Genomic DNA, 22,957 nt, shown 5'->3' with positions numbered 1-22,957 from the left:
TAAGAGTCACTTATGGTTTGTCTCCCTCCCAATCCCATCTTGTTTCATTTACTCTTCTCCTACCCCCTTAACCCCCCCATGTTGCATCTCCTCTCCCTCATATCAGGGAGATCATATGATAGTTGTCTTTCTCCAATTGACTTATTTCGCTAAGCATGATACCCTCTAGTTCCATCCACATCGCTGCAAATGGCAAGATTTCATTTCTTTTGATGGCTGCATAGTATTCCATTGTGTATATATACCACATCTTCTTTATCCATTCGTCTGTTGATGGACATCTAGGTTCTTTCCATAGTTTGGCTATTGTAGACATTGCTGCTATAAACATTCGGGTGCACGTGCCCCTTCGGATCACCACGTTTGTATCTTTAGGGTAAATACCCAGCAGTGCAATTGCTGGGTCATAGGGTAGTTCTATTTTCAACATTTTGAGGAACCTCCATGCTGTTTTCCAGAGTGGCTGCACCAGCTTGCATTCCCACCAACAGTGTAGGAGGGTTCCCCTTTCTCCGCATCCTCGCCAGCATCTGTCATTTCCTGACTTGTTAATTTTAGCAGGAGAAGAGAAATCATAAAGATCAGAGCAGAAATCAATGAAATAGAAACCAAAAAAACAATAGAACAAATCAACGAAACTAGGAGCTGGTTCTTTGAAAGAATTAATAAGATTGATAAACCCCTGGCCAGACTTATCAAAAAGAAAAGAGAGAGGACCCAAATAAATAAAATCATGAATGAAAGAGGAGAGATCACAACGAACACCAAAGAAATACAGACAATTATAAGAACATACTATGAGCAACTCTACGCCAACAAATTTGACAATCTGGAAGAAATGGATGCATTCCTAGAGACATATAAACTACCACAACTGAACCAGGAAGAAATAGAAAGCCTCAACAGACCCATAACCAGTAAGGAGATTGAAACAGTCATCAAAAATCTCCAAACAAACAAAAGTCCAGGGCCAGACGGCTTCCCGGGGGAATTCTACCAAACATTTAAAGAAGAACTAATTCCTATTCTCCTGAAACTGTTCCAAAAAATAGAAATGGAAGGAAAACTTCCAAACTCATTTTATGAGGCCAGCATCACCTTGATCCCAAAACCAGACGAGGATCCCATCAAAAAAGAGAACTACAGACCAATATCCTTGATGAACACAGATCCAAAAATTCTCGCTAAAATACTAGCCAATAGGATTCAACAGTACATTAAAAGGATTATTCACCACGACCAAGTGGGATTTATTCCAGGGCTGCAAGGCTGGTTCAACATCCGCAAATCAATCAATGTGATACAACACATTAATAAAAGAAAGAACAAGAACCATATGATACTCTCCATAGATGCTGAAAAAGCATTTGACAAAGTACAGCATCCCTTCCTGATCAAAACTCTTCAAAGTGTAGGGATAGACGGCACATACCTCAACATTATCAAAGCCATCTATGAAAAACCCACCGCAAATATCATTCTCAATGGAGAAAAACTGAAAGCTTTTCCGCTAAGGTCAGGAACACGGCAGGGATGTCGGTTATCATGCATATATTAAACCATCCTTGTATCTCTGGGATAAACCCCGCTTCATAATGGCATATGACCCTCTTAATGTATTGCTGAATCTGGTTTTCTGTCACCAAAGACATGGCCTGTAATTTTTGATTTTAGTCGTGTCTGTCTGGTTTTGGTGTCATAGTGATGCTGGTTTCACAGAATGAATTTACAAATGTTCCTTCCTCTTCAATTTGTTGGAATAACTTGAGAAAAATAGGTTTTAACACTTCTTTAAATTTTATTAAGAATTCAATTGTGAAGCTGATTAATTCTCAACTTCTGTTGAGAGGTGTCTTTTTTGTTTAATTACTGACTCAGTTTCACTACTAGTAATTCATCTATCCCGATTTTCTATTTTCCTGATTCAGTCTTGGAAGACTATCTGTCTCCAGAAATTTATCTATTTCTTCTAAGCTGCCCACTGTGTTGGCATATAATTGTCTGTCATTGTCTCTTATGATCCTTTGTGTTTCTGTGATGTCCGTTATGTAACTTTTCCTCTTTCACTTCTGATTGGAGTTCCCTCTCCTTTTTTCTTGATGAGTCTGGCTAAAAGTTTATCAATGTTGCTTATCTTTTCAAAAAACCAACTCTTAGTTCCACTGATCTTTTCTACTGCACTTTTTTGTCTGTTTCATTTTTTTGCACTCTGATCTTTATTTCCTTCCTCCCTTTTGTTAACATTGGGCTTTGTTCTTTTTCCATTTCCTTTCAGTATAAAATCAGTTTATGTGAGATTTTTCTTGTTCCTTGAGAGGCAGGCCTGTCTTGCTATGAATGTGCTCTTGGAACTGTTTTTGCTGCATCCCAGAGATTCTGGAACATTGTGTTTTCTTCATTTGTCTCAAGGTATTTTTTTTTTAGGTCCTCTTTGATTTGTTGATTTAATGTAATTTAGCCTTAATGGACTTACTCAGCCATTAAGTCCATGTGGTAAAATGTGTTGTTCAAAGCCGTTCTTCTCTTACTTTCTACCTGGATGACTGACCCACTGACGTAAGTGGGCTACGAAAGACTCTTACTATTACTGTATTGCTGTCATTTTCTCCCTTTATGTCTGTAACATTTGCGCTACGTACTTAGGTGGTCCTGTGCCGGACACACAGACATTTACGAAACTGTAATATCACTTGTTAGATGGACCCCTTTAGCTCTATGCAATGCTCTTTTTGTCTCTTGTTAGAGTTTTTGTTGTAAAATATAGCTTTGTATATTTTGTCTGATAAACGTAGCTTTTCTTTTCATTTCCATTTGCATGGAGTATCTTTTTCTAACCCCTCACTTCGTCTGTTTTTAGGTCTGAAAGGAGTACCTTGCAGGCAATATATGACGGGTCTTATTTTTTTAATCCATTCAGCCACCCTATGTCTTTTTTTTTTTTTTTCCGGCCCTGTATCTTCTGATTGTAGCCTTTAATCTCTTTATAAAGTAATTACTGATTAGGTACACTTACTGCCATTTTGTCATTGCTTTCTGGCTGTCTTACAGTACTCCAATTCCTTTCCTCTTCTCTTATTCTCTTCCCGTATGATTTGATGACATTCTTTAGTGTTACGTTTAGATTCCTCTCTGTGTGTATCTACAATTGGTTTCTGGGTTGTGACTACTTGAGGTTCATCTAACACCCTATGTATATAGCAGTCTATTTTCAGTTGATGTGGATTCAGTTCGAGTACAATCTAAATGTGCTACATTTGTACTCCACGTCTCTGATATTCTTCCTTCTTGTGGGTTTGCCATGCCTGGACATGGGTCCAATCAGACAGCATCTCTGCCTTTCCTATCATTTTCAATGTGGCTTTTTCTTTAAACGGTTAGCCATGGAAGAGCTGTTCTGCTGGTCTCCAGGTCCTTCTGAAAAAGAGATGTTCTACATGTTGCTGCAGTCCTGGTGTCTCCACAGGAGGAGGTGAACTCAGGATTCTCCTATGCCATCTTGACTGGGAATCTCAGACATTTTCATGCAAGTAAGCTAAGTAAGCTGATTTCAGAAAAACTAAGTTTATGCATTTTATTATTTTTATTTTAGTAAGTGGTCTGTCATTATAACAAGACACATGGGACACTTCAGGCTGAAAAAGGAAAGGAAAAATGCTATAAAATAGATGTGTTTTTTTCAATTTTTAACTTAAATTTGTCAAATAACTCTGAAGTTTCCCTCAAAACAAAAGTAACACATCAATTTTGGATTAAAACCTAGAATGGTATAACAATTTTTTGATAAGGGGTGTCCAACAAAAAAACCAGACTGCAGCTGCTGTGCTCGCTGGCTCCGAGTACAAGTGTCACACCACGCCCCACCCCCTGACCCCCAGGCAAGGACAGTCGTGTAAAGTACATCAGCCAGTGGTGCAAACGGGGCTTCAGCAACACCTGCGGGCCTCCTCCACCTACACTAGAGCAGGCCATAACCAGCCAGCATGCAGGAGGAAGAAGGATGGGGGGAAGGCGGAGTCATGCTAGCTGTCCCAGGGGGTCTGTCTTGGACCAGCCACGTAGGCCAGCTACCAGGCATGTGAGCAGCCCCCAGCAGGACTAGGCCTGCTTGATGGGCTCAGCCGAAGTCACTCCTGAATAAGCACCAGAGCTAAATACATGGTTATTATTTTGAGCCACCAACTCCAGGAGTAGATTATTCAACAGTGACATTGTGGTAACAGACAGACGAACACAGGCAAAATCCCTCACAGGGAACAAGGACCAGAAAGACACAACTGCAGCGAGACATGTCCTGAGAATACAGACAGTAAGTACACAGTAAGCAAGGGAAATTCCGATCTGCCCCATGAGAATCCAGCGTGTGAAACAGATGGACGCCGCACATATACGCACAGACGCCTACCCATCTATGGCTTGCTCTGAACGTGATGTCATACGGGGACACGCCACACTCACCTCGGTGTGGGGTCTACGGGGCCCATGCAACGCAGCTGAGATAAGGAGTTGGCCCCCCAACCACTCATGGCCCCATGGCCTGATAAATTTACCAGCTGGTCCTTTAGAGAAACTTTCCCCACCCAGATATAGATACAAATATTAAGTTCAAGCTAAAGAACTCTGCACCCCACCTTACTTTCAAATACGTAGGTAACATGTATGAAAACTAACTGTACCCTAGGTCAGAAAGCAATTCTCGGCAATGACAAGGTAATTTATGCCAGACAGTCTGTCAGCTACAGAGCCATGAAGATCAGATATCAAACCAAATCAGTCTCCACGGCTATCTACACTTCCACATTACAAACATACAAATAAGTTAATGGCAGGTAACCACCACCACAAAAAGACAGTTAAAAACCAGATGTATTTTCTATGTAAGTGACTTGCAAGAAAGTACCTAATATGGTAAATATCTCAATCCTAAAATTCATCTATATGTTTCATGAAAAGCAGAAAAGTCTAGCCGACTGAGATATTTGGATCAGACAGTTCTCCCTTCGAAAGCAAACAAAAGAATGCTGGGTTTCAAGATTTACACATATATCAAGTTAAAAGCACCGGAGATCTGAAAGAACAACGAGGAACACCTGACCCATCTTAGGGATGAACCAGACCCACAGAAGTAAGCAGAATACAAGGGGCTCCCTGGCACCAACGTCCCAGCGCAACCCACGGGTGCTGCAGCCCGGGCTACGGATCCAGGTTCCAGGGCCCAGGGCTGCGGGACGGAGGGCAAGAGCTACAGCCAGATCCGGGTTGGGGAGGCCAGAGGGGTTCTTTAAGAAAGCTGAAAAGAAAAAAGAAAGAGGAAAACTGCTAGGGCAGTTTTGGCCACAGACCTGCAACCCTGTAGTCCCACCTACCAGCATGCCAGAACCTGGGATCGAGCCCCACATCGGGCTCTCTGCTCGGCGGGAAGCCTGCTTCCCCCTCTCTCTCTGCCTGCCTCTCTGCCTGCTTGTGAACTGTCTAATAAATAATAAACAAAAAATCTTAAAAAAGAAAAAGAAAAATCTTCCGTAACAAGGTAAACTGTAAAACATCGCACAATTCCCCACCCAGCAGCACATCCCCTTTAGGTCCTAGTCTGACTTCACTAAAAATAATGAAACTAAACTGATTATTAAGAAGAATGGATCCTTAAATTGCAAAGAGTTGAGCAAGTCACTCTGCAGGCACCAAAAACCACCCGGAATTACAACAGCCATTACGGGGACCGTTCCGGTTAGACGAGATCACTCACTTAAGAAAAACGCCCTTGAAAGCAAGGGCTCCCAAATCAGACAAACTGAATGGGATACCTATTTTTATTGGTATACTGGAACTTTTAAAAGGCTTCAAAATTCCAAAATAGCTTCATTTAAAAATCCATTGCAAAAGGCTACTGAAAATTTTGTAAAGCAAGATCATAAACAAAAGTCCACCAGACCGTGGTGTAGACCTTGTAACCTCACAGCTACAAGGCCAGAGGCCTGGACTACAGCTGGGCCTCTGGCCTCTTCCCTTCCTCAGGGCGCACCACTGCAACAGAGCCCGGAGGTCAGCATCCCCGCGGTAATCAGCTGGGCCATGGGGAAACCGTGTCTTCAAAGGGCCTGTGCAAACTTGTCAACACCAACAGGAATGCCTCATAGCTACCCCCGGGAAGGGCCCCCATCCGGGCCGCTCCTGGAGTTGACAGACTGCATGGGATTCTCCAGTAAACCGCTATCAGTAATTCCCTTCAAGCGGCAAAGGGGAAGTTACAATTAACAGTAGTGAAAACTCTGGCCGCACTCTGGTGGGTACTGGAGCCGCCCCCGGAACCTCAGGGCTCACCTGGAGCCTGCAGACGAGATCCCGGAGAACGAAGAGGCCAGCTGAAGCTGAGAACTCCTCTCGGAGTCGGCACCCCACATCTCTGCGGCACCCGACAGACGGAGGCACATAAAACACTGTACTGCCCTTTCCCTCCCAAACCCGGACCACTGGCTACTGACCTGTGGGAGGTCTACCACCGCCAGAAATGTTTACAGTCCACCCGGCCAAAAACTGGGAAGGCACTGAAAAGCATTCAGTGACACTGGGTTTTCTTTCAGCCGAGCATGGAGGGTCTGTGCTGTGGCCAACACCACCTCCTGTACCTGTATTAACACGCTTGGGGAAGTTGAAACTCAGCTACGAAAGACCACTGAGCCATATGGCTTAAGAAAATGACTCCTTCAACTGGGTCTTTCTTGGACTTGCTTGATTTTGAGTGGTTTTGGTCTTAGGGACCTGTGTCTGGTATTTTTACCAGAAGTTTCTTTGCTGTAGACATCTTTGCCACAAGCATTTGTGCCACAAACATTTTTGCCACATGACTAATGACTGTAAAGCAATTTGCCATAAAAGATAACATAAAAGAGGGGCATTCACGAAAAAGGACACAATGAAGCATGAAAAATAACAAAGTGGCTCCATCGGTTAAGCCACTGCCTTCAGCTCAGGATGGGTTCAGCCTAAGACGGCACAAAAGATCCTGAATTCCAACGGCCTCCTGGAGTTACTCACCACCGAACTTTCTCCCAGGTAAAGGGTCAGTGCACATTTCAATAATTTCTCTCGCTAATCTGTCCTTTACAAAAACTACTAACTTTGCTTATAAAGAAAAATGAAAGTTCTATGAACTAAAAAATGCCCTTCCTCACCTGTCACACTGGAAACGTCCCACAGACCGGCCACTGTGTTAGTGGGTGCATGGGGTGGATGGGGTTAGCAGCCCCGTTCAGGAAGGCCAGCGGTACCTGGGGAGAGCACCCCGAGCCTCGGCCGCCTCACTCCTCGGGACTCCCCTCAAGACACACTAGTACGGTCATGTCATGAAAACAGGCACAAAGTTTTTCCTGTGACTTCGCCGTTACGAGAGAACAAAACAAGTCTATCCGTAGGGCACAGGCCGAGTGGACTAGAGCACAGCTACACAACAGAACGGGAGCAGGAAAGACGTCTTTGCGGCTGTGACGGCAGGTGTGTTCGACGCGTCTTCCCAGCGCCTACCATATGCGTCACGTGGCAGTGAATGCTTAACTTTTTAAAACACACCAACATGTTTTCTAAAACTGGTTGTACCATTTTACACTCCCGCGCGTGGTGTACGCGAGTTCCACAGGCCACATCCCTGCCGGCATTTGGGGCAGTCCCATCTTCTTAATTTTAGCTACACTCGCCACTCAGGGTTTCACAGTGTGGGCTGAGTATGAATTTTCATACTCACTGTGGGTTGAGTATGAATTTCCCTTGTGGTGCTGGACATCTTGCACAAACCTATTTTCTAGTCGTCCATCTTTGGTGAAACGTCTTCTCCAATCTGTTGATGAGTTTTTAGCTGGGGCAAGTCCCTCACTACTGAGCGCGGACAGCTCTTGTGCGCAGAGAACGCAGCGCCTCCCTCCGACCCACAGTCTGTACACACTTCCCCACCCACCACCCCACCACCCCGGTCTGGGACTCTCTCCGTACTCTCTCGACCGCGTCTTTTCACTAGAAAGGTGTTCATTTTGATCAAGTCCAACATTTACGTTTCCTTCTCGTATGGACTGTGCTTTGGATATCTAAGAAATCTTAACTTTCTACCTGAATAGCGAAAAGATTGTAAGTTTTATATTTCTAAGCATCATGTTATGTCTATGATCCATTTTGAGTTCATTTCTATACACGGTGAGAGATACAGATCAGTTGACTTATCTGGACAACCACCTACTGAAAAAACTATTCTTTCTCCCAATTTTCTGCCTTTATGCCAAGCTTTATTTTTAAATGTTTACATTTGTATTACTCATTACTTTTGTCTGTACGGGGCCTACTGAGCAAGTCTCAAAATATATTCCTTCTTCCTAAAAATGTCTAAAAGTAGGGGCCGCTGGGTGGCTCGGTCACTTGAGCATCCGACTCTTGATTTCGGCTCAGGTCATGAATGCTGGGTCCTGGGATCGAGCCCTGTATCGGGCTCTGCACTCAGCACAGGCTCTCCCTGTCCATCTACCTCTGCTCTTCCCCCACTCTCTGTCAAATAAATAAAATCTTTTTTAAAATGTCTAGAATTATCAGGAACATAGTAAAGAAATACTAAAGGCGGGGCACCTGGGTGGCTCAGTGGGTTAAGCCTCTGCCTTCGGCTCAGGTCTTGATCTCAGAGTCCTGGGATCGAGCCCTGCGTCGGGCTCTCTGCTCAACGGAGAGCCTGCTTCCTCCTCTCTCTCTCTCTGCCTGCTGCTCTGCCTACTTGTGCCCTCTCCGACAAATAAATAAATAAAATATTTTAAAAAAATACTAAAGGCATAAATTCTTAACAACATTGGATTTTGACGAAGGAGGCCGTAGCCTAAAGGCTGTAAGAAAGCCCAAGGGAGGGAAGAGCGGCTCCAGCAGAAGCGGACACTGGGCTAGGACGCCGCCAGGGCTACGCGCTGGGACACAGAAATTTCAAGAGTTGGCAGGTGAACCATACGGTCTAACCACCTCTCACTTAGACGGTACTGTTTGTCCTTACCGTTTCCCACTAAAATGGAGCTACACGCACGCACACACACACACACGCCCTGGAGCGCGGCTGTGATCAGCAGGCCAGCCTAACGGCATCTTGCGCTCATGGTCAACGGGGGAACAGAGCATCTATGTCCGAGGGGAGAGCTCCGTGGAAATGACAGAGGAGAGAACCAGAGAAATGAGTAAAGACTGCAGTATTTCGGAACAGCGGCCGAGGGCTCTGTAAACGCTTGGGCGTCTCCGGGAATATGAAGGCCACAGGCTCTGTGGCGCACTAAGGAAGCAGTATGTCACAAACCACCGCGGCGCCCCCTTCTGCTGCTGCCGTCCCCTGCAGCTGCTCTTTCAGCTGGTCACACAGAAGCTGTTCGAGCAGCAGTCACAGAAGATCAGCACCAACACACACTGCATGATCAAATATGTCTTCTACCTTTGCTCGTAATCATGAATGTGACAGATAAAAGTATAAAGACCATGTTCAAAACACGCTTATCGACCACTCTTTTCTTAATTTTAAATTTAAAATGTTTAAATTTAAAAACTCGGGGTTCCTTGGAAACTACAGTCTCTACTAAGCCCCTGTTCCGGAAAATGGAAAAATGCTGGAGAAATAAGGAACAACGGTCTCCAGGTCCAGTATGAAGGGCGGAGAAGCTCTAAAGGGACGCGTCTGCACCTGAGGAGACAGGCAGTCCCAGGGCACCCAGGGCGTGGGGGAGAGTCACCTCGCTGCCACCACCTCCCCGCTGGCCCCTCGGCCCCAGGCTCCTCAGGCCTTGCCCAGCCCAGCTTGTCCTGTCGTCCAGGCCTTGCTCACGCCCCTGGAAAGTCACCATCATGCCACAGTCATGTCGCACCATTCTGTGAAGGGCCATCAAGGTCACTGTGTCACTCAGCAAACATTTACTACATTTTCCAAGTTCTCGTTCTCTGCCGGGTCTGGTGTAAGGCTCAGGACTCACAAGAACAGGCCTCGTCGGTGTGCGCACACTTGGACGCGGCAGGGCCTCCCGCACCCCAGGAGGCAGCCAGACATGGGACGGCCACCTGGCTGAAGTCATATGTTTAGCGAGTATTTGATTCTAAACCAGTAAGTAAAAACCTTAAACTAAACGTGGAGGGCGTATTCATCATGTTTTCCTCTCTGCAGAGAGCCGTACCCACGACCTGAATCTCATGACACACAAGACAGTGTCAGTCTCCCACCACTGATGAGCCGCGGGCGTCCTCCTCCTGCGGCCACCTCCCCACCCAGCCTCCTACCAGACAGTGCACGGCCGAGATGTGCCGACTCGCTCCCCGGGAGCTCTGTGTCCTCCAGCTCAGAAAGGAATCCCCATTTCCTAGGTCATTCGTCAGTACACCCTGCTGGGACTTGTGATGACACACAAGGGCCTGACAACCACTAGAAATCACTCGCACTGAACTGGCAACTTCCCTCCGTGCACAGAGGAGCCGAGAGCCCGTGTGACATCTCGGCTGTGGCCTCAGAGGAAGAGTGCTGCTCCAGGAGTCTGGGGACCAGGGGCTGCAGGGTCACCGTAGGGATGACACTTCACCTTTGTGAACCAATCTCAACATCTTTAAGGGGGAGGAAGACGGATGACCTTGCCGCTGTCACTCTTCGGCAAGGTCAAGCACACCAGCTCCCGGCCGGCCCCTCCGAGAGCAGCAGCAAGGGGCCCCTGAAGTTGGGGTGACCAATGCATGTCCATCTAAGTGCTGGGCCGTCAGCTGAGATGCGGCCACGAGCTCTTCCCTCCACTCCAGCCCGTACAGAACGTCCCCCCTCCCGGGTCCTTCCGCAGTGCAGGTGGCCGGTGTGCAGTGCGAGCGCTCACGCTCACTCCTGCTGCATCTCTAGTGCTCACAGAGGAGCCGGGCTACTGGGAGGGTCACTGAGCAGTGGGAAACCCAAGCCGTCACCGGCCGAGCATGTACTCACCACAAAAGCCAGAAGCTGTGCTCTCCACGGCTACCCGCGCCCAGTGAGCCGTGAGAGAAAACGGAAAAGAGTGCTGAGCGTGGCCACGGGCCGGACGGAGGGGTTGTCCCGCACCCCTAGCCCTGCTCCACACGGCTCCTCCCCAGAGGGGCCTGCAGCTCGCCGGCTGGCAGCTCGGCAAGCACGGAGCACACCGCCCGGCCGGCCGGCCCGTGGCACGGGCTCACATCTGCACTGGAAGCTTCCCCGCTCCCCCAGGTCCCCATGGCCCTTCCACGGCTCGGTGTGCAGCTGAGCTCCGAAGCTGTTGAGGACACTGACCAATCGACCAGCCCGCTGTCTTTCTTTGCTCTCTCTCTGTGTTCTCGAGGGCGGGCACGGGGAGAGCAGCACGGGCCAGTTTTGAGAACTCTCACGCAGGAGCAAGAACAGACATGGCGACAGACGCGCCTTGTAAAACCCACAGGCAGGGGACATCCGTCCTGTGCTTATCGTGGGCCAGGTCCTGCTCTACGTGCTTGATCTCCTCATTTACTCTCACCGCAGCTCTGGGGGGTGCTGCCCTTGCCCCCACTTTCGGCCCCGGAGGTGACCGTGAGCAGTGCTGGGGTTCGTACACAAGCATCGATACTTCGTAAGGCCGTGTGGTTGACCTCACGCAAACCCAAACTCCCCATGGGCTGCAGGAGCACAAAGGGTAGGGGACACTTGGGCTAGCAAGAGGGGTCACACGTTAGAAACAAAAAGCAAAAGAAACCTGAGGTCAACACTACTGGGGTAAGAGGCCAGTGGCTGTGGACATCACGCACGTTTGAGCTACACTGGAACAAAGTTACTGCTGAACTTTCCCACCTCAGACTACACTAAACGACTTCTTTCTCATGCAAGAGAAATTAGTCCTGTGGCCACTGTTCCCACGTCTGCAGAACGCACAGGCGAGGGCCCCTGCGCATAACGCGACATGAAGAGCTGAGCTCTCGGGGTCTAGCACACACTCTGGCTTCAGACGAGGGATCATGACACATCCTGGAACCCGAGCCTGTGCACACTCACTTCCTCCACGTTATGCTAAGTTCACACTCGCATTCCACAGACCACGTGTGGAAGCCTGGGAGCTAAGATTCGAGAAGCATGAGCGGGAACTGCCCAGGGGATCAGAGGTGGCCCTGCGTGCCTCGTCGTCCACAACAGCCACCCCGCGGCTCCCATGGAGCGAGAGGCCTGGCCAGTGCAGCGAGACGCTGGGGCCCCTCCGGGATTCCACACCGCGGGGTCTGTGGAGCCGCCGGACGGTGGGCAGTCACAGCCCTGCAGGCCGCTCCCGGAAGTGGTTTCCTCATCCCCACGCGGCTCCTTGTGAACGAACACTCCAGAACCTCTCTCCAGACCAGAGTCCGTCCAGGCATCTGACCACGTCTCACTGCAGTACGTGATCTCTGTACTCCTGCAAGAAACTCTCCTGCATATAAACCGCATTTGAATGGTACTAAGTACAGCACGAGTCAAGGAAACAAACTAAAATGAGTAAGAAATTGGCATAACAAAGTCACGTAAAATAAGAGTGAAAAGAATTACACTTCAAACTAATTAAAATGGAAAGAAAACTACTGTCCCTTTTGGCAAACTTATAGATTCAAGATCCACAGCGTGTCTCGACTGTACAGGCTCATTCCAGAGAACAGGCAGAAAACCCGGGCAAGTGTCAGGAGAGTGATTTCTGGATGGCGCACATACACGTACTGTGTGAGCCTCGATTTCCTAGATTTTGGGATGTGGGGCTACAAGTACAAGGTACTGTAGTGGCGTAAGCAAGTGCCCCGGCCGGGACCTGGGAGACGCTGCTGGGAGGAGGGGCGAGGGGCTGCGGGGAGCTGGGAAGGGAGGGCAGCGGTCCCCCACCTGCAGCTCGGCTCTGGCCTGCGGTAAGAGGGAAGGTCTGCAAAGGCGGCGATGGGGCATGGATACTGGTGGGAAGGGCAGCCCTGGGAGGCAAGACTCGAGTGGTCAACGCCAGGATGAGTTTACGCTTTCTTCGGCGAGCAGCGGCAGCTATGCACGGGTCCGGAGTGAGACGCATTCGGCAGTCATCCTGCGGACACGCATGCACCGAGAGAGGAGAGAACCCCAAAGCCCAGAGCTGCACGGGCTCACCTGGCCGGTAACGGAGTCCGAAGAACAGAGCGGAAGAAACGAGAACGAGCTGTAACGTAAGAGACGGCAACCGTGCGAGCCGTCCTCAGTTAATGCGAAAAGGAAACGGCTCGCGACGTCCGTCGGCAGCCGCGTCTGGGCGGTCAGCGCCCTGATGCCAGAGCACTGCTAACCACCAGCAATCCGGAGTGGCAGAGTGGGCAGGGCCACCAGCAGGACCCACACCGTCAGCGGCCCCAGGGCCCTGGAGGAGGTCCGGCCTCCGCTCCCGCAGCGGCGCCCCCGCACGGTCTAGCTCTGTGGCTTCACAGAGGAGCCGAGAGGAGAGGGGACGGCCGCCACCGCGCCTCGCTCTAGAGCGGACTCAGACGCCAGCCGGGTCGCTCCGCGGCCGGGAACAGACGACGTTTCAGCCTGACACTGAACGGCGGTGAGACTGCGGTTTAAGGTCATTTGACAGTTCATACGTTCCGGAAGTTCCCGTCGCGGTCACAGGTTTGGAATTCTGACTTCGGACGGTCTCACACACCCACTGAACGCGCGCGACGGCATCCGCACGCTTCCCAGCGTTGGACCGACGAGTCAGGTGCTGCGCTGCTCTCGGCCCCCGGGATGGACGTCCAGCCACGGCCGACCTCGGCACGGCAAGTTTCCGACTCAAAAACCTAAGCTAATCCACATGACTGATGCCTTGTGTTATGGTTGAAAAAACTTTTAATATTTCCACTTTAAATGACCCCTAAAGAACAGTTTTTCTACAAAGATATCATGAAATAAAACATCACACACTTTGTCTAGTTCCACAGTTTATGTGTTTTAATCTGCTGCCCAAATGTGTACGATGTGAGTGACGGCAGACGACACAAGGAGGTAGCCCTGAAGAGCAGCAGCTTTGCACAGTTGCTCGTGATTAAAACCGCCAGACCTCGCAGCAGAGGCTGATTAGATCAACAAAGTCACACATGCCTAAGTCTGAAACAGAGCTGAGAAAAACTGTCCCAGAGGACATTTCCATGACTGTCCCGACAAGTCATTTTTAATAATTAAATGTGCCTATGCAGTACACGCACGGTCTCATGGAAAAGCTGTTTTTGATGCCCCCTTGCGACTTCAGAGTCACAAAGTGGCATATGTTAAGCTCTCAAACGCTAACCCGGTACACAGTCACCGTTCACCGGTGACACTTATTACCAAAGTCAAAAGCATAACGTGAATTAACTTAGAAAAGGTCTTCTCTTAATTTTTCAAACAACCTCTTTGCTCCAAAGTGAGGCACTGTAAGTTATGCAGCTCTATCTTAAACACAGACAAAGCACAAGTTCTAAGTTTTAGCATGTGATCCACTATTTACAGGAATAAAACACAATTAAATTTAAATAATGTCCTAAAAACATTTTCAGTTTCACCTTATTTTAGAGACAACAGAGACTGATGGCATGTGATACCTGGGAGGATCTGAAATTGCTTTTGGCTAGTCTGTGAAAATCCGTTATGAGGCTGAGCCGTAAAACAAACCCAGACCGCACCAAGTAAGCTTACACTTCAGTCAGCGGCATAAGATAACACTTTGTAGAACGCATCCTCAAGTAACCCTTGCTAATAAAACTACGACCGAGATTACGTGACGTTCTGACATTCCTCGCAAGGAGACAAGAGGGACTTCCTTTGCCGCCCACTCACTGAGACCCGCTCCCTGGCCCTCCGTGCCCGCGGCTATCCCCCGGCTCTGTTCTCACACCAGCATCGGGATGTCTTGCTCAGGTGTCCCTACCTTTATACGAAGTCTCGCAATCAGGCTAAGTCAGCCAACATTGTTCTTGGAATCTCCATATAACTTTTACAATCACTTTCCCGTTTTCATGCTAAAAAGGCTGCTAGGATTTTAACTAAGATTGCACAGAATCTATTGATCAGTTTGGGGAGAAGAGACAACCCAGTATTTCATCTTCTGATACACGAGCAAGTTATGTGTCTCCATTTGTTTGTCTTTCGTTTCTCTCTGCCATGTCTGATCGTTTTCAGTGCACAGATTTTGCACATATTAACAAAATATTTCATATTTTTAACACTATTCTATGAATTGCACTTAAAATTTCATTTTGCAACTGTCCCTTGCTAGCATACAGAAGTACAACTGCTTTTGTATGTATGACCTTGTATCCAGAGACTCTGCTGGATTCACCGACTAATTCTAACAGTTTTTGGTAAGATTCTTCTGAAGATGATCATGGCACCTGTGAACAAAACTTTAATTCTTCTCTCCAGTCCACATGCCTTTCATTTCTTCTTCGTGCCTTACCGCGCCGGCCAGAGCCTACAGTTGCAGTGTCAGGCAGAAGAGATCAGAGGGGACATTCTTGCCTTGTTTCCATTATTAGTGGGAAAGGGCTTAGCTTGTCATTACTGAGTATGTTAGCTGGAGGTATTTTATAAAGGCGTTTGGTCAGATTGGGGGAGTACTCTGCTAGTCTAATTTACTTTAAATCATGCATCATTGTTAACTCTGTCAAACGTTTTATCTGCAAACATTGGCATGATCGTACAATTTTTCTTTTCTTCTGCTAATGATTAATTATACCAACTGATGGATAAATGAGATGAAACCCGCTTAGTTGTGATATATTATCTTTCTTTAAATTTCTTTTTATTTTCTATAGACGTTTATTGATTGATTGTTGACTGACTGGGGACTGGATCCAAGGCATTTAGAACAGCGCCTGTCACGCAATTTAATCAGGGTCAGTAAGTGATGGAGCTCGAGTTCACTGAGCAAGAAAGTGGCAGAGCAGGACAGATGCGAGGTCTTCAAGCTCCAAGCATGTAGCCCTGCCTCAGCCCTGCCCCAGAGCCAGAGTCCTAACCCCCACTCATCACCTATATCCCCAGCCTCTTGGCAAAAGACAGGAGGAGAAATACAGCCATAGAGTTCCGACTCCGAGAAGCAAAAAGCTCAATCCCAGTGTACCCCTTTCCAGCATTCACAACAGTGTTCATGAACGGGGGAGCATCTACTGGGGCTTCGGTTTACTTCCCACACCCAACTTTCCTTTTTATATGTTATTGGGTTTGATGTCCTAAATTGTTAAGAATCATTACATCTCTTTTCACGAGGGACACTAGGTTTCCTTCCTTTTAATAATTTGGTTTGATCTGGCAGGAAAGTTAAGGACATCATAAAAGAAGTCAGAACATATTCTCGCCTCCTGTGCTTTCTGAAAGGACTTGGGTAAGACTGTTAGTATTTTTCCTTGAAAGGTTGATAGATTCTACCAGTGAAGCTATCTGTGCCCATAGTTTTGTTTGAGGAAAAAAAATAATAATAATTACAAATTCAAAAACCTCTTAAACAAAATACATGAGTATTCAGATTTTCTATTTCTTCTAGTATCAGTTTGGGTTCTCATGGGTCTTTCCAGCTGGTGAATTTTCTGGCATAAAATTATACATAATATTCTCTGATTATCCTGTAATAGCTATAGGATTATAGCCGTAGTGACAGCATGCAGAGTCCTTCTTCACTAACTCCCTGCTCTTAAAAGTAGAGGTTTAGTTCACTAATCCCAGATCTTTCATTTTTCTGATGTAAGCTTTTAAAAGTGCAATTTCTACGCACTGTTTTAACTATATCCCACAAAATTTAATGTTGTTTTCATTTTCACAAAGTTCAAATATTTCCTATTTCTTCACTGACCCCCGGGTGCACTTTGAAGTGTATTCTTTTCTCTCCAAGAATCTGGAAACTTTCATGTATTTTTCAGTTACTCATCTTTAATTCAATTCTGTTGGGGATCAGAGAATACAGTCTGTATTATTTCAATCTTTCAAATTCATTAACATTGATTGAGATTTATTTTATGTATTTAAGTTCCATCTCTCTATTCTAATGAACACTCCATGTACGACTTCAAAAGAACGCGCATTCCATCGTTGTTGGGTAGAGTTCTCTGAAAAGATCAATTAGGTTACAGTCATTTCAGAGTGAAGTTCAAGCTTTCTATATCCCCACTGACTTCCTTTCCATTTCCTCCATCAACTTACATAATCCCTGGCAAAAAAAAAAGTTGATTTCTTTATTTTCCTTTTATTTCTGAGAAAATTCTGCTTCTCGTATTTTGCAGTTCTGTTATTTTACTTGCCGGCATGCTTGGGATTCTAACACCTTGCTGGTGAATGTGCTCTCGTGATATTATGAAATGTCTCCATGACCAGGCAGTTTCCTTGTCCTGTTTTCTGGCACTAGAGTGGCCATTACGCTCTCTTGCCTCTTGTTAGCACGGCATACCTTCCTCCACCCAGACGGTTTTAAACTATCAGCATATAACTGAGTCTGCTTTGCGGTTAATGCACCTTACAGGAAAACTCACTAAATAGAATTATCAAGATGGTTAGTTTTAAGTTCGCCATCTTGATTTCTGTTTTCCACGGTTTTCGTCTGACGTGGACTGCTTCTTCTCGTCTTGTCTTGGGCACTGACGATTTTTGAGCGTTCCGGTTTACCTTCCTACCGCCTTCTTACTGTCATCTGAGAACTTCCCAGTGGTTCGCCTGAAGGAAAGCAGCCCTTCCTGAACAGTCTTGTGGAAACAAAGCTCACGGAAACGACAGGAATGAGTGTTTGTGCATCTCCCAATGACACAAAGACAGTATGTAGTTCCCATGCCCTTTAGCCTGCACCAAATCTGAAAACACTTCGGCCATTACTTTTTCAAGTAGTGTTTCTTTCCCCACCTCTACTGCTAGCATGGAGACCCCACGTACAAAATGTTAGACCACTTGATACTGCCCCACTGGTCACTGAGGCTCTATTCATTTTTTAAAGCTTTTAAAAAGTTTTATTTATTTTAGTGATTTCTACATCAAATGTGGAGCTCAAACTCAAAACCCTGAGATCTACTTACTGAGGTTCTACCTACTGAGTCAGCAGGGCGTCCCTGAACTTTTTCTATCCTTTGTGTGCTTTTGTTTTGATTTTCTACCTGTGTCTTCAAATTCACTAAACTTTTCTTCTGCAAGATCTACTTTGTTGTTAATTCCACCATTTTTTTTTCACTTCAGAAACTGTAATTCTTAGCTTTTGAAGCTCTGCATGGTTCTCTGCATGGCTGCAATTCTCTCATTATGCTCATTTTCCTTTTAAATCCTTGAGCACAAATATAAACAACTATTCTGAGTCTCTTCTGCAAACCGCACCATCTTTGTTGTATCTGTTTCTTCCTTTTCACTGCTTATTCTTCTGTGGCACATTTCTGTTTCATTGTGTCCACTAATTTTGACTGGTTGCCAGACATTATGTGACATCATGTGACATTATGTCTCGGGCTACCTGTTGTTTTCCTTTAAAGCACACTGGGCTTTATACCACAGGCCATTCAGTTCTTGGCAGAGCAGGTCTTGGTCCCCTGTGAGGTTGTTTCTAAGCTTTGTCAGGGCAGGACTAGAGAACGTGTTACTTTAAGGCTAGTGCGGCTCTCCTATAGCATGACCCTTCCGGTATGTGCTTAACTCACAGTGTGTCCTACGAAGCCTCTCTACTCGGAATGTGGAACTCTTCCAGTCCCTCTGTGGGAGTCTGGGAGTGATTCTTCTTACAGTTGCCAGGTCATTCTCTGACTGACAACGCAAGCACACGGCAGCATTCAGCAACAAACTCAAGGTCAGCCTTGTGCAAGTTTCTGGAATTCTTCTTTGGTATAACTACTTCCTCTCCTATACTCCTCTACTGTTTCCCACATATTTAATCCACTTCAACTTCCCATGAGACCATCTCAGACAGCTTGGTTCTACTTTCTTGCCCTGGAGTCTGGAAAATGACTCTAGGAAGAAAGCTGTGCTGATCGCAGGGCTTCCCTTGATTGACTGTTCTGTCTTAGGATTAAGGATCTCTACTATCCGTACCCAGTTGTTTCATATATTTGCCCAATTTTTTGTATTTAATGTGGAAGGGTAAATCTGGTCTCGGTTACTCCCAATATGGCTAGAAACAGAACGAGGATACACTTCTGAATTAGACCTAAGACTGAAGCTTTGAACTGGGGTAAACAGAGAAGTGTTTCTCTCATAAGTAATAAAAAGTGACTAAAAAGTTACTGAATCAATGAAGAATACACTGATGGATGGAAAAGAAGATTTTAAAAAGTTCAGCTGAAGGCACGTAAAGAAAAATAAAAGCACCCCAAGTTTCTATTCCATTTAGTTCACACTTTTCAACAAACTACTCAGTTCTCTAAATATATTTTTTTGCAAAATGTTATCAAAATACAACTTTAAAGGGTGATTTGTATATTTACTGTCTGCCAGCCTGAAATTTACATTAGTTGTATTCCTATAAAATTTAGTGTAACCTCAAACAATCTGGGTTGAATCTATTTTCCAACAGCAACAATTTTTTTAAAAGATTTATTTATTTATTTGACACAGAGAGAGATCACAAGTAGGCAGAGAGCCGATGCGGAACTCAATCCCAAGACCCTGAGATCATGACCTGAGCCGAAGGCAGAGGCTTAACCCACTGAGCCACCCAGGTGCCCCTACAGCAACATTTTAATGTAGCATTATATTCCTAATCACAGAGAGATTACTTGAGGATAGGAGGATCATTTATAAGAGTAGCAAAGACCTAGACCAGTTGCCATGGTCTCTGTTCTCCCCTCAAACACAGTTAATTAGACAGGATTATTTCCAGTGAACATAAGCATGGCCTCTCAGACTCTCACCATGGTAAGACAGCACATGAAAGTCAATTTAATGGCCACTTGTACCCTATTTCAAACCGTAGCTAAGCTTGAAAAGCAGCTGCATGGCCTAGGCACTGTTCTCAACTACCTAACATATGTTACCTCACTTAATTCTCACAAAATAATGTGGACTGGTACTTCCATTATCTTCAGCTAAAGCTGAGAAAACAGAGTAACTCAGTTAGTGGGCAAGCTAAGCTTCAGATCTAGGTAGTTGCTTGGCTCCAGAGTCCAGAGTCCAGACTATGGCCTTTGGGCCAGCTGCCTATTTTGTAAAGAAGAAGTTGCTTCTGCCAGGAGGAGGGAATACAACTTTTGGAAACAGCGACAAACGAAAAAGGCCCCCGTGAGAAATTTGCCTGGGGAAGGATAAATGGGAGTCACCAATCCCACTTACAAGGAACTCAGGAAGTGAACAGCCCCAGCACCCAGCATCCTCCCTCCGGTTGTGCTGACGCTGCTGCACAGTGTGGCTGTGTTCTGAAGTAACCCACGTGTTCTTTCTCCTTAATTCCATGTATCTTTATCTTCAGGAAAGAAAATGAAGAGCACCAGGACTGCAAACAGATCTTACTTTTCAGTCAACTCGACCGGAAGGAACTACACACTACATGCACACTACGTACGCTGTTAAGTGTCCTGGGACCCCTCCTCCCTCCAGTGCCACGGTCTACTACGAGGGATGTTATCTGGGTCACCCATGCGCTTACTACTCTACCGGATTCAGGGCTGGAATTCAAACCTATTAAAATAAAAGTGAGCTGAGTTCACTTACTCTATCCATACACCTGAGAGTACAGAAGCACAAATGTTTTTGGCAGCGGGGTGGGGAGGGGAGCTGTTCGGTTTAGTAAGGGGAAAGAGAGTTACTCATTCAATTTACGACTGCTATTGTTGTCCAAAGTGATGACTCCTAAAAACCCAAGAGCAAAGAGAAAGTTCTCATATTACTTTATCTCCTAAGGTCATTATCACACTAATTCAGGTAATTACTTAAATCGTTAGCTCTCTTTGGTAAAACTTTATTATTGGTCTGGATTAGTGAAACACTGAATTAGGAAATATTTTTAAATGCTTCATTTTCTCAAAATACGCATATGTAGAACAAATCTAATACAGATTTTATGTGTTCCCGCCCTTCCTGCCCACCTTGAGTCCCATTATCCAGAAAAAAATTTCTGACTGTTGTTTTTTGTTCCTCTGATAATTACCTCTATGCCCAAGATAGTAAACTCTTTAGGTCTCCAGATTTAATAACCTTACATAATATCTACAAGGTTTTCCTAGATTTAAAAATCAGAATTTAGCTCATCAGTCTTCAACTGTCTCTCTCAATTCTTAGCCCATCTACTAACTGTGATTTTTAAGTATACGGAGTATAGTTAAGCTCCCTGTCCCACGGAAGCGGCACTGGGTCTCACCTCCTCACTGGCACTGAGTCATGACAGACTTCTTCTCTGTGCTTCCACAGTACACCTTGGGTCTGCCACACTTTTCCTGTAACAACATCAGGACTGTGACCGTTCATACTTTGAAGTAAACAGCAACCAAGCCTTCTTTATTACAGTCTTGCTCTACGTGCTGACAATCAACTAGCCTCTACAGTGCGATATATAAGTATTATTTAATGCCAAGCCAAGAGGAACGCTAAAGGTACATTTAATTCTCTACAAATCCAATGTCATGATCTCCTGGCCACTCCAAGGGAAAAAAAAAAATACTAGTTTTAAGATTGAAGGGCCTCACTCTTCCCACTGATTACTTAAAAATAAGGCCTCTCCTCTTACATTTAGGCCACAACAGGAATTTTCCCAAAGGTTTCTAATTGTTTCTTTCAGGGACGGTAGGGTCAAAGGGGGACAGAGGTCATTCCCCAACTGTCCATCCTTGTGCTCCAGCCTCAGTCTGGAATGGCTGCTGTCTGGACCTGCCTCACAGCCCATCTTCCTACATTTGCTGTGGCTGCCCAGTTAGGTCACCTACTCCGTTTCCTGAGCCAAGTCTGTCTTCTTGGTATTCTCCTGCTTTGCTGGTGGACACACTCAACTACATTCTTAATAAGGGTACTTGGGAAGCTAACTTTTCTAGTCCTCAGCATCTCAATGTCTTTTTTCTGCTGTTGTAACTAAATTCTAAGTTAAAAAAAAAGTACGTTTATCTTTGGAGTTTGTTGGCAATATATATAACACCCACTATTACTGATGGAAACGTTGATGCCAGTTTGACATGGAGATTTTTTTTTTTTTTTTTTTTTGCAATCTTATCTTCATCCTTAAAGCACTGAAGTTTCACAAATACATACCCACGGACGACTTGTTTCCATTAATTGTGCTGGATCTCCATGGGTCCTTTTAATATAAAAGACAGCTCTTTCCTGGCTCTGGAAATTATCTTCCTTTGCTTTTCTGATCATGGCCTCTCCTCTCTTTCCTTTCCTAACTTCTATTAAAGCCAAGTATCAAACCTCACAGCCTGTATTCCTTTGGTCTTGGATTTCCATTTTGGAAGATTACTTTATCCTATTTTTATTTACATTTCATTTCAGCAATCCTTTTTAAAAACAAATCTAACAGCCCTTCTATGTACTGTCACTGCTTCTGCATTAGCTTCCTTCCTCAAGGCCCTTTTTTCTCTTCCACGCTTCCAGCTGTCGTCCACCGGTGACCCGCAGCTCTGAGCGTGGGAGCTGGTCTCCTGTGCTCTTGGGTCAGCTGGTATTTTAGGAAGGCCTCTTCTCTGAGAGGAAATTCTGAGCTCTATGCACGAACAAGACAGGCAGGCTTCACCTGACGTAAACAGAAAAGAACCTGACTGTTAAGCAGCAGACCCTGAACAATGAGGAGGGCTTTACTGTGGAACCAAAATCCACATGGAAAGTCCCAGTTTTCCCAAGTTCACTTCGTGTGTACAGAAGAAGAATTTGCCTGTTCTGGCTGATCACACACCCCAGCTGCCTCTGCTTTGAGTGTGCGCACGTGCACTGGGAGGCTGGGGTGCAGGGTCCTGGTGAGTTTGACAATTTTATACCTAGCTCCTCAACTGGACCCTGTTTTGGGAATCCTCAGCTCTAAGTTATTACCACTAAAACAGCTGGTGACTCTGAGCCCCTCCAAGATTCCTC

The 22,957-nt window shown here is 45.9% G+C and overlaps 1 protein-coding gene across 7 annotated transcripts in view; it reads right to left on the bottom strand.

The window, feature by feature from the left end:
- Positions 1 to 22,957, bottom strand: part of AUH (AU RNA binding methylglutaconyl-CoA hydratase) — a 144,614-nt gene that overhangs the window by 27,248 nt on the left and 94,409 nt on the right. Inside the window, exon 7 of one of the 7 annotated variants that reach the window (XM_047701208.1) lies at positions 19,568 to 22,622. The exons of the other annotated variants lie outside the window; for them this stretch is intronic. Within the exon in view, the coding sequence (XP_047557164.1) occupies positions 22,378 to 22,622 (245 nt within the window). The 3' untranslated portion in view covers positions 19,568 to 22,377. Of the gene's footprint in view, positions 1 to 19,567; positions 22,623 to 22,957 lie in introns of those variants that run through there. 7 annotated transcript variants of the gene reach the window in all.

This window comes from Lutra lutra, chromosome 13 (assembly GCF_902655055.1).
Source record: "Lutra lutra chromosome 13, mLutLut1.2, whole genome shotgun sequence".
NCBI lineage: Eukaryota > Metazoa > Chordata > Mammalia > Carnivora > Mustelidae > Lutra > Lutra lutra.
The sequence above is the reverse complement of the archived record's forward strand: the minus strand, read 5'-3'. Positions and strand labels throughout refer to the sequence as shown.